The sequence below is a fragment of the Lampetra planeri genome, chromosome 56, assembly GCF_965212315.1.
Source record: "Lampetra planeri chromosome 56, kcLamPlan1.2.h2, whole genome shotgun sequence".
In the NCBI taxonomy this organism is placed as follows: Eukaryota; Metazoa; Chordata; class Hyperoartia; order Petromyzontiformes; family Petromyzontidae; genus Lampetra; species Lampetra planeri.
Window position 1 is genome coordinate 4,962,603 of NC_136162.1, and position 16,767 is coordinate 4,979,369.

A 16,767-nucleotide genomic window follows, 5' to 3' on the forward strand; every position below is an offset into this window, starting at 1 on the left:
GGTGGTAAAAGCGATTTTAGAAACACGGCAGCCTGCCGGCCGCTGCTTTCGGTACGGTGGGCATGTGATATCGGTGTGCGCGTACGTGTTTTACCCGGGTTATACGCAGGTGTGCGGGTAACAGTACAGGTGTCGCAGGTGTTTTTCGCAGGTGTGCATGCTACGTGGTGCAGAGCGAAGGGTTAGCTTGGCTGTGGTGTTTTTTTGTCTGACGTGTGTACAGGTGTGTGTTTTTAAGTGCTACAGGTGCATGCCGTACACACTGTGACGGGTTGATAATACACAGGTGCTTGATGTATTGAGATGCATGCCTCCCCTCTATGCCTCGGCAAGGTAAGGTAAAAGTGTAAAAACAACGAGGCTACCTTCACCCTACCTTTTACCTTACCACAATACAATCACTCTACCCTACCTTTTACCCTTTAGCAGGTAAGGTAAAAGGTAAAAAGCAACGAGCCTACCTTTTACCCTACCCTTTACCCTTACCCCTTGGCATGTCGACACCTTTACCTTTACCCTTTTACCCGGTAAAAAGGGTACAATTACCTTACCTTGCCGAGGCCTACTCCCCTCTATACCTTTATCGATATACAAACTCGTACTGCATCCAGTGTAATACCCTATACACCCACACACACTGGTGAATGCTACATATGCTGATATACAGTACCATACGTCTTGGATAATTCACAGGGTATCTCCCTTTTTTTTGCCCGCGGCTAAATCTCCCCAGAATGCCTCCAGATCTCCTGAAGCGAAGCAATTTTTCGAGGCTGTCTTTCAGTGCCAGGAAGGGTGACCGCCATGCATAACAGCTGCTATAGGCTGCTTGTGTTTTTTTGTTTCTTGCCAAGTTGATGCCTGGCGGGAAAACACGTTGTTGCACTTTTAATCTCCCACGGCTCTACGCTCTACGCTCCCCCCCCCGCCCTCACCACCCGGCCAATGTCCGGTGTGGTGAAGTATGGTCATTGTAATCGGCACTTCCCACCACCGGTTTAGGGCCTCGCCGACAGATAAGCACCATCGCAACGCTCCGTTGGGGCAGGGAGGCCGTTTGAAGTCGCGTGAGCTGATTGGCTGTCGCCCGGTCGGTTACCATCGCGTGACCTCGTTGCCACGTGGCCCAGTTGTTTGTCACGCGGCTTCATCGGTTGTCACGTGAACTGGTCGGTTGCAACGTGGCCCCAGGTTGGTTGTCACGTGACTTGTTAGTTTTTTTTTTATGCCTTACGGGTGTTGCGTTGGCCGTCGGTCAAACAGGTCTTCGTCGGTCAACTCGTAACAGAACCAGAATCGGAATATTTGTTTATGCTGGAGGAATCCGATGAGCTTAAAGCTCTTTTTCACAGATGTCCAGTAGGGGCAGGTCAGGAAGTTGCAACAAGAACAAACAATACAAACGCACAATAGGAGTGTAAGTAATGGAAAGGTAAACAAATCACTTTTTAAAAATCTCTACAAATAAAACGAAACATTTTTTTTGTGTCTTAACAGGCAAAGCCCAACTGATCTATTAGCTTCTTTTTTCGGAAGCTACCTGGCCACGAATTATAACACCTGGGCCTGTCCCGTCCCCCTCCTGTCAAAGCTAGACCTTCGACACTTCACGCGGCCTCAAGGCCCACCTGACCTGGCACAAGCGCCGCCACTCCGCGACGAACGGCGGCCACTGCCGCCGCCGTCATTGTTGTTGCCGTCGCGTTGTGTCTGCCGCGCTCCGTCACGTGACAATCTGAGAATCTCGGGCCCCCCGCGTTTCCGTGTCTGCCCCCCCTCCCCCCTCGCCGGCCGTGGCGCCGCGGGCAGCCTGCTCCCCCGGCCACCGGCGCTCCCAGGATCCGTGCGAGCGCTCCGCCGACGGCGGCTGGTCGAGCGGGGAGGAGATGTTCAACGCGTCGGACGGGGAGACGGAGGACGTCGTGGACGAGCAAGCGAACCCCGTGAGCAGAACGTTGCGTTTTAGCTCGTCGGCCGATGTCAGGAAGCCGCTCGGAGCTAACGACTTGTACAATCCCTCTCGTTGATTCACGCAAACTCCGGTTGGCGGACTTTGGCTGGCCACCCAACAAAGACGGTCGCCGTCATCGCGGCGCTTTCGGATGCGCTTCTGCGGCCGTCTGGAACGCTCTTCTTTCCGATATTAGGAAACCGCTGGAGCTATGCATTTCTAAATCATCTAGATAGAAAACTAATTTCTTTAGAACTGATTGTTGTCCTTCCCCCGGGTGGCTACGTACGGTGCGAAATAAATTCAGTGTACATACACACGTGAACAAAACGTGCTAATTAGCTACCCCTTCGGCACATCGGTGCGATTGCGAGTAAACTCACAACATGTACAAGTGATTCTGGTAAATCACCTGATGAAGCTGGTTGTAATCGCCAGCGAAACGTCGAACTCAATTGTAAATGTCTCTCGGCTTTAGGTCAGGAGAATGTTCGCTACACAGGGACGGGGCAACAAGGGGACCGCAATGTTTTGGTGATGATTCTGCTGCTGATGATGATGTTGCTAGCTGGTGATGCCACTGACGATCCTTCTGACGATGCTGATGTTGGTGATGACACTACTGCCCACGGTGCTGCTGCTGATGTTGCTGACGCTGACAGTGCTACTAATGATGCTACATACATACATCCAACCCGACCTCTGACCCCTATCACCACTGCCCCCCCCCCCTTCCCTACCTGCCACCATCCCCCCTCCACCTACCCCCCCTTTTTACACGAGGAAGAAGTTTAAAGTTTTCAAGAAGGAAGCTACGGCCCATGTGTCGGATGTGTCCCGTGGCGTAATTTTTAAAAAAGTATTTAACACAACCCGTGGTTGTCGTTTTGCACGACCCTCGGAATTCCATTTCGGACGTTCCACGGCCGCATGAGGCCTGCCGCTTTGAAGCGATTGTTTATCCATCGCTGCAGGCATCTTAGCCGCACCCATTGGGTACCAGAAGGGGAATATTGGCAACAACGGCGCCGTGTATCTGGGTGCCTGACCGTTGTGGGTGCCCCGATCCAAGGTCTACCCATGCTCTGAAGTTTATTTGAGGGCCCCGCGGTGGCTAGGAGATGTTAACTCCCTCGCCGGGTATGCAGGAGGTCGTGGGTTCGATCCCGACCCTGACGCCTGCTGTATATTTGGAGTTTGCGTCTCTCTCTCTCATCATCATCACGGTGGCTAGGAGATGTTAACTACCTCGCTGGGTATACAGGAGGTCGTGGGTTCTATCTCGACCCTGACGCTTGCTGCTGTATATTTGGAGTTTGCGTCTCTCTCTCTCATTCATCATCACGGTGGCTAGGAGATGTTGCCTGGTATGCAGGAGGTCGTGGGTTCTATCTTGACCCTGACGCTTGCTTTATATTTGGAGTTTGTGTGTCTCTCTCCCCGTGGTCGGATGGATTTTCTCCGGCTCCTCCGGTTTTTCCCTCCACATTTAGAATCGACGTCACAGCGTTTCGAGTATTTGGCTACTGCTGTAAATTCCCACGTGATGCTGATGATGATGATGATGCTGATGATGATGACGCTGATGATGATGATGAGCCACTTCTGTTGGGCGATCAGCTTGCTCCTGCAAAAGAGCGACATAGCTCAGTGGGCCCTCACCTGATGAAATAAAAATAGTTTAGCTTCACATTGTATCTGTCACGTCAAGGCAGTGCCCCACCGAATGACCTAAATAGCACGGAGCATCTAAATACTGCATATATACTTATTTATTTTGGCATATATACATATATACACATATAAAACGTCGAACACCCGCAACAAATTCTAGATTTGAAGCTATCGTGACTGCAAGGCATCATATTCTTAGGTTTTTTCGGTAAAGTCACGTAGGTAAGACATCCAAATTAATGAAAATAAAATAAAATAAAAACAATTTTGATGTCTTACCTACGTGACTTTACCGAAAAAACCTAAGAACACCCGCAACAAACACCGCACATGATTATTGTTGCGTAACTGATAAAGGATGAGGTCATGGCTTTAAGAGTACACAGTACACTTGACGACCACACCTTTAGCAATAAACCTAAACACAATGTACGTGCGTGTGCGCGCGTGTGTGCGCGCGTGTGTGCGCGCGTGTCTGTACGTTGCAGATCTGTAAGGTGTCCGACATCTGCTAGGACGGCCGGTCGTTTAAGCCCGGCTCGGTCGCTCGCCGGCTCGGCCTCTCGTGGCCACCGCCCGTCCCCCGCCGCACCGCACCGCACCTTCCTCGCACGACGCTGCCACCCCGGGTAACAGCGACCGCCGGCGACAAAAAGGCCGCGGGCGTTCCCTCCCCAAAACCCACGCGGTTCCCACGCGGCGGACGCGCGCCGACGACGAGCCGTTTAGTTTTTTTGTCGGCGCGGAATTCGTCGTTGGAGCGTGCCGCGACTCTCCCGAGAGACGAGCCGTCGCGCCCCGTCGAGCCCCGCCGTTGTGCGCTGAGATCGAGGTGGACGCCGTAAAAGAGCCCCCCGCCGCCCCCTCCCCCCACATCGTCTTGTCAAGAGAATGGCTGGGGAGTGCAAGCCGCTTTCCGATTGACGGAGAGTTTTCGGCACGCGGGCGGATCAGGACCGCACAAAGTCACACGCCGCATGAGGTCGTGCGGCCGTGACCTCCGGCGGTTTTTGGCCCCGTCGGAGTTTTGACGGCGCCGGGTTCACGTTCGCCGGATCGCGAAGAGTGCCGTGATTTTTCTTTTTCTTCTTCTCTTTTTCTTTCTGCCGGACGTTTTGGTGAACACCGCTTGTTGGACTCGCGGACACCGGAGTTGACGTCCATTCCACTACAATCAGAGACTGGTGCTCGGATCCGATTTAAAAGTGCACTTTCTTTCCCACCCACGTGCGTGTGTCCTGCTGGCGAGGCAGTCCGCCACTCTCTCCTTCGTCGTGCTCGATGTGCGTCGAGCCGGCAAGGTGGTGCACGGCTATAATCCAATCGAATCGTCGTCGAGACAAACTCGTGCAGTAAGGTGGAGTTTATTTAATCGCCGAATGAAGAAGAAACAAAAAATAATAACAATGCATATTTATCGGCCCCAAACTGGCCGTTCTGATGAAAATGTTCGACACTTTTTGTACCGGTTTTGTACTCTTGTAAACATTCACCCGTATTTATTCTTGCATTTACGCCAGGTACCCCTTGCAAAAAGATACCACCCTCCTCATGTATTAGCAGGGCTTGCTTGGACTGGTTTCAACTTCAGTGAGCCTGCTCAGTCAGGTGCCCTGATGAAACTGGCAGGAACAGCAACAGACGAGGGATGATTGGTGGCCACACCCACCTTCCTCACTTATCGACTTTATCGTAAGATTTCGTCCGACGAGCGTAGCGAATTAATTCTAGATTTGAAGCTTTCGTGACTGCAAGGAATCATACTCTTAGGTTTTTTCGGTAAAGTCACGTAGGTAAAAAATAAATAATAAGATAAATAATAAAATAAAAATCATAGAAATTATAATAGATTATTTATATTATTTTTCTTTAATTTATTTTTTACCTACGTGACTTTACCGAAAAAACCTAGCGAATTAACTTTCTAATGGCAAAACGGCTGCGTGTTTTAAAATCTCAAGGAGCACCGCGCTGCAGCGAAAAATGTAATCGCCACCGGTCTCTTTCTTCACGGAAAAATTCAATCGTTGTCATCTGCCACGGACAATCCGCCGTCGGATGAGGGCCCCTCCCCAAGCCGTCGCCATCTCTCGCGGAGTCCGGGGGTGTCGCAGCCTCGCCAGGCCCCCTGCGCAATGAGCCGCATCTCTGCGGTAGGCGCCGCCTTGAACGTTTGGAACATAAAAAAGCAAAGAGGGCTTTGGCAGGGCACGTCGCTGGAAGGGATGAAAGGGCGGTGGTCGAGGCTGAACATTTAAAATATATTTAAACATATCGACCAGACTTATTTGCCGCTGCAAAGCCAGTAGGCCCAAAATACTGGGAACATCTTTTTTTTGTTTAATGGAGCTACGGAACAGAAGGTGATTAATTTTAAAGTGGCCTGTTTGGTTCCGTGAAGGCAGGGACGGTGGCTGTGCCGTTGGCTCGTATCATTGCGGTCAGTAAGGTCTGTTGCAGAGTTGTTATTGTTTTGTGTGCACGAAACGAGCATTATTAAAGCACTGAAATCAAACGCAATTTTGACAAAAAAAATTATACGCCCCCAATTTATCCTGGTGGGAAAATAAATCAAATTTTATTTTTAAAGTCAGAAGAGATTTCCTGTCCAAATGAGTATTGAGGCACACTGGTGCTCCATCTCCCGTTTACAGCCCTGAGCCAGTGGTGGAAATTCCACATTTCTATGACGAGCGGAGAAAAGTCTCTAACCATCAGACAACCAACCTTTGACTTGCACGCAAGATGGTACTCGTATATCATGGGGCTGAGCCAAGCCCGAACCAAGGAGTTCTTCCCATTGCAAGTGGCTCACTCTCCCGCTGAGTTACGTGGCCAGTTAAAATTCTTAAGACGGAACTTAAAAAAAAATTACATGTAGAAAATTTGTATCCTGTAATGACAAGGTTACGCTTGCGCAGGGGAAAATCTGTCTTTTTTTTGTCTTCTATCGGTGCTCTTTACCACTTTATATACGCAAAACACCACTATTTCTCTGACATCTTCCAGCATCCACTGTTAGCTCAGGATTTAATCAATGGAAGCTGAATTCCAATGTTCTCTTTGTACTTGCGGACAATATGCAATTCACCTTTTCTCAGCGCGTCCTTGTGGTTAACCTTTTATACATGCCGACTCTACCGTTGGTTTGTGTGTACGTGTAGGTGTGTTTCTTTTATATATATATCACAATACGTAAGTGTAACTTATAAATATTGCATCGTGTGTGTAGCATACATGTGCAAGGAAGGTCTGAAATGCGCTCGGAAATTAGATGTTCACCGTATGCGTAGACTCCCATGCGTCTTGTTGTAAATTATCGTACGGTATTGTGGAGCGGTGACGTGGTAGTTCGCACCCTGCACTACGAACCCAGCGGGCTAAGTTTATTTTGGTCAAGGCTAACATCAGTAGCGAGTGATATCTGAACCAGTCCTGCCCCCCCCCCAACACCCCACCCACTCCTCTCCACCTTCACCAACCCAGATTGAGCAGCGTGGTTAAGTTTGGTCAAGCAACGACTGAGTCGCCCCAACGCTTGCGCCAGGCTAGGTGCGCTTCGAACCTATCGCGTGAAGTGTCGAAGGTTCGCCCGCTGGCAGGTCACAGGGCAGACCCAGGCGTGATGCGTTTCACTCACCTCAGATGGCCTGACAGATGATCAGTTTCCCATTCAGCCTTCGACGTCACGTGGGTAAACACGTCATTGGCCCCGCCCCTGGCCCTGCTTGGCCCCGAGCTAGAATCGGTGTCTTGTGAGGCCAGCGTATCGCAGTGTTTTTTTTTTCCGGCTCGTCAATTAGACCGTAGAGAGGAGTCCAGCCGTTCTACAAGGGCCCCTCATTGGCTAAGCTTGGCTTGGTTCTGCGAGTATAAAAAATAGGGGAGATTAAATTGCTTAAAATGACCGTGACCATTTATTAACATCTCATTTTCATAAACATTTTTTGTATCTCCACCTCACATATATTGTGTGTGTGTGAGCGCGCGTATGAATAGAGGCAAGTGCGGTGAGTGCAGGCTTACTAACGCGACGTATCTCGCTTGCTTACAGCTCACAACTGTGAGCTCTTTGTGTCGTGTGTATCATTAACCGTAATCACTCATGATTTGTAAATAAGGCGAAGCGGTGCCGACGGATTTGCTCGTGTTGTATTTATTGTGGTGGGATATGATTGCTGCTGTACAGAACTGTTAACATTTGCATCAATCAATATTCGACAACATTCGTAGCGTATGAACAAAACGGGGGTGGGGGGAGCGGTGGCGTGAACGGGGGGGGGTGGTAGTGGGCAGGCTGCGTTTTGTCTGATGTCGAGAACGGTGACTGGAATTGTCTGACCTTGCTCACCCAGCGTCTGTGCTGAAGAGGCGCGACCTCCGTTCGTCGATTCACGTCGACGAATCGATTGAGCGCACGACCCACGCATGGGAATTGTGGTCGCGCGATTTAAATTATACCGCGGAGTTGGGAGCGGCGGCGGTGCAGTGGTGTGCCCGCCGCGCTCTGAACCTCGCACTCTTGAGCTCAATGTCCCGGCCACAGCTGACATGAATGGTGAGCGACAACTGGAAACAACAACCCCTCTACCCCCTTCACCAACCGGCACTGACCAACGTGGTGAAGTATAGTCAAACTTTCAAACTGCATACACGACTGCATGGGAGGGGCCTTCATCCGGCAGTGGATTGACAGAGCTGTTATTTGTTAATATTGTGTAACATGTTGTACGTAATGGGTTCACGTGAAGCCAACCCGTAGCTGCTAGAAACCACTGCAAAGAAGAAAAATTATAATCCTTGAATCGAATCGCAAGCGCCCACCCTATCGCGCGGTCCGGAGGCTGGGCTGTCTCGGGCATGCGGCGGCGTGGCGGATGTCACGCAGCACCGCACGTAATAGCACAAGCGCACGCGCGCACAGACAAGCCGGCGTGCGGCGTGCCGCGTGCACGCACAACCTGCACTTTCAGTCACCACCCCACCCCACCCTCCCCCCGTAACGCTGGGTTCGTGCTGTAGCCGTAACGAATTGTTTTGGTCGGTGGCTTCAGGACTAGAATTGGGCGACTCTCTCCCTGTGGTGCGCAAAACCGACAGTCGATTTTGACCTTCATAAATAAGGAAGATAATTCGGCCCCCCATCACCCTCCCCCTTACCCAGCATCGCCCGGCATCGTCCGATGTCTCGCAAACAGAAACAAACATCGCGTTTGGTTTTCCACGTTTGGACGACGTGGTGATTGGGGAAACTCATAATTCGTAATTGAGTTTTGAACGGTGTGCAGTGTGATCCGTTTATCGATGGCCCCGCTGATCTCCCTAATGAGCGTTTTCTTTCCCGACGGATGATTGCATTTTGCAAAAGCGATGCCGATGTCGGATAAGGTGAATCGGGAGAGGGTTCAAAGACTTGTTGGAGGCTTTAAATTAAAATGTTATCTCTATAACTTATCCACGTCATGGATGATTCTGCATGAATCTACAAAAATATATATTTATTAAAAAAATCTAATTAGAAATTATAATTCAGAATGGTAATTGCTTATCACAAACGAACACTTCCATGATGATAAAAAGGTGGTACTGCTGTTAAAAAGCTGGGTGAATGTTAGATATTTGGATGAATGTTTTTTAATCTGAATGTTATACATTTGGATGCCAGTTGGATATCTGGATAAATCGTTTAAAATCTGAATAAGAAAGAATCTGGATAAATCGTTGAAAATCTGGATATTAAACAATCTGGATAAATCGTGGAAAATCTGGATATTAAAAAATTCTGGATAAAACTTTGGAAATCTGAATAAAAAAGAATCTGGACAAATCGTTGAAAACATGGATATTGAAAAATATGGATAAATCGTTGAAAGTCTGGATATTAAAAAATCTCGATAAATCGTGGAAAATCTGTATAATAAAAAATTCTGGATAAAACTTTGAAAATCGGAATAATAAAAAAATCTGGACAAATCGTTGAAAATATGGATATTGAAAAATCTAGAGAAATCGTTGAAAGTCCGGATATTAAAAAATCTAGATAAATCGTTGAAAATCTGTATAATGAAAAAAATCGGTATAAATCGTTGAAAATCTGGATATTAAAAAATCTGAATAAATCGTAAAAAATCTGGATAAATCTTTGGAAATCTGGACGAACGTAACATTGAAAACAAATACATGCAACGTATTTTCGCATACGTACAGTGGTAGTAAGTCTTGCGAAAGCCTGATTCGCGAGGCATTTCATTTGCAAGATAACGGCGCCCCATCTGTCGCTGAATGTCGCAACCAAACAGCCGCTGGTGCACTTTACATGAACACGCGGCAAAAGCCAATCAGGGTAATCAAACAATCATATCCGAACGGTGCAACAGTGTATTATCAGAATTTTTTTTTTTACAACGTTCGGTCGCTATTGTCGAATCGGCAGTGGCGCAGGTATCGCGGGCGAGAGAGACGCAAAAATTCGCACGCGGTTTTCGAAGAGAGGCAGAAACGATATTTTTTGAGAGAAAAAAAAAATCCGACTAAAAAAGAATCTTCAGCTTCGCCAACTAAAATGAAAAAAAAATTTAAACATCACTTTCAATTACTGTAATATACTGTTTAGTGTTAAGTACCGCACCTTGCTAACAATATTATCTATCTGTATATCAAGGTGTGTATAACAGGTGTTTGTAATGACGTGTCGCTATTTATTAAACAAGATGTCGTTTGAACAATACACTCCTTATATCACGGGGGAGAGACAATAGGTCCGTGATTTTTTCTTCATCCTGAAATCGTTTAGACCGTTACCGTAACACGTTCGAGTTTTAACCATCTGTTGCCGTGCGTATCGGTTCATTCATTGCCTTCCGTTAAGTCTTCATCCCGCATCGTTCCGCTGTCACCAACTCGAACCAACAACCTCAACAAAAAGTGTACCGTGCCGGCCTTCATAGGTGCTCGCTGACAGCACTTGCCCCAAACAGTCCGGTACATGCTATACGTGGGGCATCTTTGTCTTTGTGGCTTTTTTGCATGCACTTTGGTTTTCCTTCTGCTCACACAAAAAAAACATTCAACATGGAATTTGGCCAAACATCCCAAGTGAGAGCCTTGTGCATAAAAAAAATATAAAGTTAATATTCGGTGATGTAGCCGTTGAGTGTACAGGCGGTGCAACTGCACCGGCCCCTTATGGGTCGGCGTGGTTCAGGTGTTCGGCCTCCGCAGAAGGAAAGAAAACCACGGTGAGCTCGGCGAGGTTATCCCGGATAAAGTTTAAAAATCATCATAATCGCAGTACTTGTCTCATTGCCTATAATACAGGGCGCTTCAAAAAGAATGTTAACACCTACATGGGACTATCGTTTTTAATGGAAATAGAACGGATAATGATACACTCTAACATGATCACAAATGTGATGTTAATACCTTCAAAAAGTCAGTCTCCACTCGTTCGCCATCATTGTCAACGCGCACCTGGAATCTTCTCCAGGTGGTCTCCATTTTACGTGGTATTGTTGCAAATTCTCCGAAGCGTTAACGTTTTTTTTTAAGCACCCTGCATAACCATTCATAACAGTACCAATGAATCTTCTTGGTTCTTTTGGTAAAGTCGCGTAGAAGGGAAATAATAAAATAATATAATAGCACCAATGAACACATCATACGTGACACCACTTTGTAAACCTGACATGGATTCCCAAGACTTGTAGGGGAATGGAATGGACTACAACCTGGGCCAGGGTTGTTGTTCTCTGTGCCTCCGGTCCAATGTAGTCCGTGTCTGGTTTGTGAAGTCGGCTCAATGTCAGTCCCCTGGTGGCACGGATTGGAGGTAACTGCTTCGTTGTTTACACGCGTGGGCTTTGTCAGGCTGGACGTGGACGTTTAACAACAAATTCACTGCCTCGTGGTCGTGTAAATCATATAATTATGCCCAAATTTGAACGGTACCGTTTGGGGAAGTATGTTGCAATTTCGGTACATTAATGACATCACGATTATAATTTCCGTACTGTGGTGGCAGTAGCGTTATGTAGCGTTATGTTTGCGTTTTTTCGTCTTTTTCGTCCAACTTTTTGACCTTTATTGAGTATAACTTTAAAATACGGCATTTAGCAAGAGAAATCCACATTGTTTGTCCATCTATAAATATTCAATGTTGCCAATCATTTATCCATCCATGCAAACATATCTTACAGAACACCAGGTGAAGGATGCACTATGGCTATATCATACAGGCATCACGTGGGATACTATACAACGTTTTGGCAATATATGCATTGTGATCTAAATGTGATTTCAACATAGTCGTGATCGTAATTCATTGACATTTCTTGATGATTCTGGGATTGCGATACCTTGGGAATGGTTGATTTGTCAAGATATTGCTCCGTATGGGCGATACCAAATTATTGCATTGTGTCTGGGTGATAATTAGTAATAATTATGTAAAAACAATGCGATCCATTGTAAAGGTTTGCCTACATCGCCCAGCATTCATACAATTGACTGGTTTTTAAATTTAAAAAAAATTTCACTGACATTGCACGAGCAACGAAAATATTTCTGGAAATGCAAGGGTGCACGCACAAGCCCTCGTGTTTGACACGAAAGCGTTCTTTGCTTGTGCATTTAACAAGGAATTATGGGGAAAAATTTAAATCTGAATGTGGCAGCGATGTCAAAAGTTAGAGCATTTTGTTTAACCCAACAGTGACGGCTTTTACAATTAAAACATGTGCAGATTTCAAAACGTGCGTTACAATAACTGAAGTTGTATTGATATGTTCCCCTCTTTCCCTCGAAAGGGCGTTTAGACAGCAGACTCGCAGACTGGGCTCTGATGGGCTTCTCGAGACCATAGACTGACAGACCGCCCTCTGATGGGGTCTCTAGACAATAGACTGACAGACCGGTCTCTGATGGGGTCTCTAGACAATAGACTGACAGACTGGTCTCTGATGGGGTCTCTAGACAATAGACTGACAGACCTGTCTCTGATGGGGTCTCTAGACAATAGACTGACAGACTGGTCTCTGATGGGGTCTGGAGACAATAGACTGACAGACCTGTCTCTGATGGGGTCTCTAGACAATAGACTGACAGACTGGTCTCTGATGGGGTCTGGAGACAATAGACTGACAGACCGCCCTCTGATGGGGTCTCTAGACAATAGACTGACAGACCGGTCTCATGATGGTGTCTTTAGACAATAGACTGACAGATCGTTTTCTGATGGAGTCTCTAGACAATAGACTGGCAGATCAGTCTCTGATGGGGTCTCTAGACAATAGACTGACAGACCAGTCTCTGATGAGGTCCCGAGACAATAGACTGACAGACCGGTCTCTGATGGGGTCTCTAGACAATAGACTGACAGACTGGTCTCTGATGTGGTCTCTAGACAATAGACTGTCAGACCAGTCTCTGATGGAGTCGCTAGACAATAGACTGACAGACCAGTCTCTGATGGGGTCTCTAGACAATAGACTGGCAGACCGGTCTCTGATGGGGTCTCTAGACAATAGACTGACAGACCTGTCTCTGATGGGGTCTCTAGACAATAGACTGACAGACTGGTCTCTGATGGTGTCTCTAGACAATAGACTGGCAGATCAGTCTCTGATGGGGTCTCTAGACAATAGACTGACAGACCAGTCTCTGATGAGGTCCCGAGACAATAGACTGACAGACCGGTCTCTGATGGGGTCTCTAGACAATAGACTGACAGACTGGTCTCTGATGTGGTCTCTAGACAATAGACTGTCAGACCAGTCTCTGATGGAGTCGCTAGACAATAGACTGACAGACCAGTCTCTGATGGGGTCTCTAGACAATAGACTGGCAGACCGGTCTCTGATGGGGTCTCTAGACAATAGACTGACAGACCTGTCTCTGATGGGGTCTCTAGACAATAGACTGACAGACTGGTCTCTGATGGTGTCTCTAGACAATAGACTGACAGACCGGTCTCTGATGGGCTCTCTAGACAATAGACTGACAGACCGGTCTCTGATGGGGTCTCTAGACAATAGACTGACAGACCAGTCTCTGATGGGGTCTCGAGACAATAGACTGACAGACCGGTCTCTGATGGGGTCTCTAGACAATAGACTGACAGACCAGTCTCTGATGGGGTCTCGAGACAATAGACTGACAGACCGGTCTCTGATGGGGTCTCTAGACAATAGACTGACAGACTGGTCTCTGATGGGCCCTCTAGACAATAGACTGACAGACCCATCTCTGATGGGGTCTCTAGACAATAGACTGTCAGATCTGTCTCTGATGGAGTCTCTAGACAATAGACTGACAGACCGGTCTCTGATGGGGTCTCTAGACAATAGACTGACAGACCGGTCTCTGATGGGGTCTCTAGACAATAGACTGACAGACTGGTCTCTGATGGGGTCTCTAGACAATAGACTGGCAGACCAGTCTCTGATGGTGTCTCTAGACAATAGACTGACAGACCGGTCTTTGATGGGGTCTCTAGACAATAGACTGGCAAAGCGGTCTCTGATGGGGTCTTCAGACAATAGACTGACAGACCAGTCTCTGAAGGGGTCTTCAGACAATAGACTGGCCATCCCTTAACCATCAATTAAACAAATTGGCAGACCATGCAAGATATTTAATTGGTGTACCATGTATCGATGTTTATGACCCACATACATTAATATTCATTTGCGATAATGTTGCACCCCACACTGATAGCTGTGTTGCTATCAGACTATAGTGGAATAAAATGTTAACTTAAAATGTGTGTAAACTTTTTATTTACCAACGGTTTTGTTTAATTTGTGATAACAAAAAATGTGTCTGCAGTTGTGATAATGTCTGTGGGTTTTACTAATACGCAATGAATGCATTTTGCAAGTATGTGTACATTAACCACCTTTATATTATAGGAAATTAATGTTTGAAATATTTAACTTGCTACGTAAATTAAAATGTGTGTAAAAATATATCGGTTGTGCTCATTTGGAAGAGTTTTTAAAATGTGCAGATTGCCCGAGAGGACGTGGAGTTTTACATGTTTAATGTGTTGCGATGTTTACTGTGTCTTAACAGTTTACTTGGTTGTGGCCGAGGCAAAGTGTCATTTAGAGATAAAACAAAATCAAAGTCCTCTTGCGTTTGCGATCAAAGGTATATGGACTCCTCAACTTACGAACAAATTAAGTTCTAGAGGTCTGTTCGTAAGTCGATTTGTTCGTAAGTCCAACTTTACTGCCGTCGATTCCAAACACGTTGTATGGCATGTACACTAAACACGGGGAATGGCTTTAAAAGTTGTATAATCTCCTGTAGATGTAGATGCCACCAGTTCTTCATGTTCTGCAGATGTAGATGCCACCACCGCCATCTATTGCACGGCGGTTAAACTTACGACTCTCGGTCCGAACTGGCAACTGGACATACGGACATGTTTGTTTGTACCTCTGAAGGTTCGTAAGTCGAATGTTCGTCAGTAGAGGAGTCCCTGTATCCATGCCACTCAGAAACTTGATCATCGTCACTGTCATCCAGTTCAACCAGCCTTCTCATTCCACCTGTCCATTGTAAGCAGGGCTGCCCATAAGTTGCAGGGACAGAAAAGGGCCAATTTTCCCCGGGCCTAAACACAAAAGAGGGCCCAAAAGCATACCTTTGTTTTGTTGTTATTGTCGCTCATGAATAGGTGGGGGGGGGGGCCCTGCGTGGGCTTCTGCCCTAGGCCTACAGGAAACCCCTGGGTGGCCTGACCATAAGACACGTGTTTGTTTGACACGTGTTTGCTGGCCAGTTCTAGCCACATGTCAGGGTGGTCTAACAAACCAAGGTAGTGGCATAAGCGTTATCAATTAAACGTATCCTCATATACATGTGCTAATGATGTATACAAAATAAGTACAAAATAAGCAACTGATGTTGTAATAATTGTATGTTCAGCCGGACAACATTGATTTTAGTCTCTGCTTATCATTCTTCCGGTATATAAAATTAGCACTGCTTTGTGGGAGTTAAACAGTAATTATTTTGCTTGAGAGGCCGACCCCCACCGTAAGAATGTTTCAATTTCCACCACTGGCTCAAGTCTGGCAGTGACGATAGCTTCCTCCCCACTGCAAGTTTGAGTGGGATATCGTTTGAATCTGACTTGTGGTGGCCTACTTAATCAACATGTAGCAGTGCAGCAAAGTCATCCATTGTTGTACTGTACTATGCTCAAACTTTATGCTCCACGCCTTCACCAACCACCTCTGACCAGCGTGGTGAACAGGGGCGGTTTCTTCATTAGGGCGATTGGGCGACGCACCACCAATGTCATTCAACCACAGAGTCACGCTAGCCGTCACTGTCAGCCTCTGGATATAGTCCAATCAGCGTCATGTCACGTTCTGTGGAGTACCGCCTCTTTTTGGGCGATTTCACTCCGGCTGAGAATCGCCCCGAGTGGCCCCATAGACTTACATTCAAAGATGTTTTTTTTCGAACGGGGGCGCTGCAATGCATTCTCTATGGCTTCCGGGAGGGCTCGCCCTAACGTGCTTACGTCATCATACGTGCTAACGTCATCATACGTAAGCACGTTTCATCCAACAATATAATTTATCGCCACCTAGTGGAATCTTTAATAAATAAACTTGAGTGGTTTGTTTAAATAGTGAGTATATATACAAACAAGATGTATTGTAAGAGTCACTTTATTTTTCATTAATATTAAAGAAGTGAAGTTGCCTTTACATGCTTAAGCTGTTAATTTATTCATTGCATGGGTGGGCCTTATCAATCATCCAGACATTTGCCCCCCCTGAGAGATTTTGCAGGCGCCGCCACTGGTGGTGAAGTATGTTCAAGTAGCCCCCACGGCGTGAGGAGGCCCTCATCTAGCAGTGGATTGACAAAGGGGCTGTAATGTGCAATTGTTGTAATCGTCCATTGAATTCAGGATCTCTATGAATCGTCCGCGTATGTTCTCGCATCGTAACAAAACGAAAACGGTAACGGGGAATTTCAACCGAAGTACGTCATGAATCGATTGCCTGTGTTGTACGCATTAATTGATCAGGCCGGCTGACTTTTGAAAATAATCTGGACGGGATCTCGGCTCAGGAAGGCCCTGTGATGCGAACGGATAATTTAAATGCCACTTTGCTTCC

The 16,767-nt window shown here is 46.8% G+C and overlaps 1 protein-coding gene across 1 annotated transcript in view; it reads left to right on the plus strand.

The window, feature by feature from the left end:
• Nucleotides 1-7,877, plus strand: part of LOC144735673 (guanine nucleotide exchange factor DBS-like) — a 66,657-nt gene extending 58,780 nt beyond the window's left edge. Inside the window, exons 27-28 of the mRNA XM_078618146.1 lie at nucleotides 1,810-1,943; nucleotides 4,114-7,877. Of these exons, the coding sequence (XP_078474272.1) occupies nucleotides 1,810-1,943; nucleotides 4,114-4,140 (161 nt within the window). The 3' untranslated portion in view covers nucleotides 4,141-7,877. The remainder of the gene's footprint in view (nucleotides 1-1,809; nucleotides 1,944-4,113) is intronic.
• The last annotated feature ends 8,890 nt before the right edge of the window (nucleotides 7,878-16,767 follow it).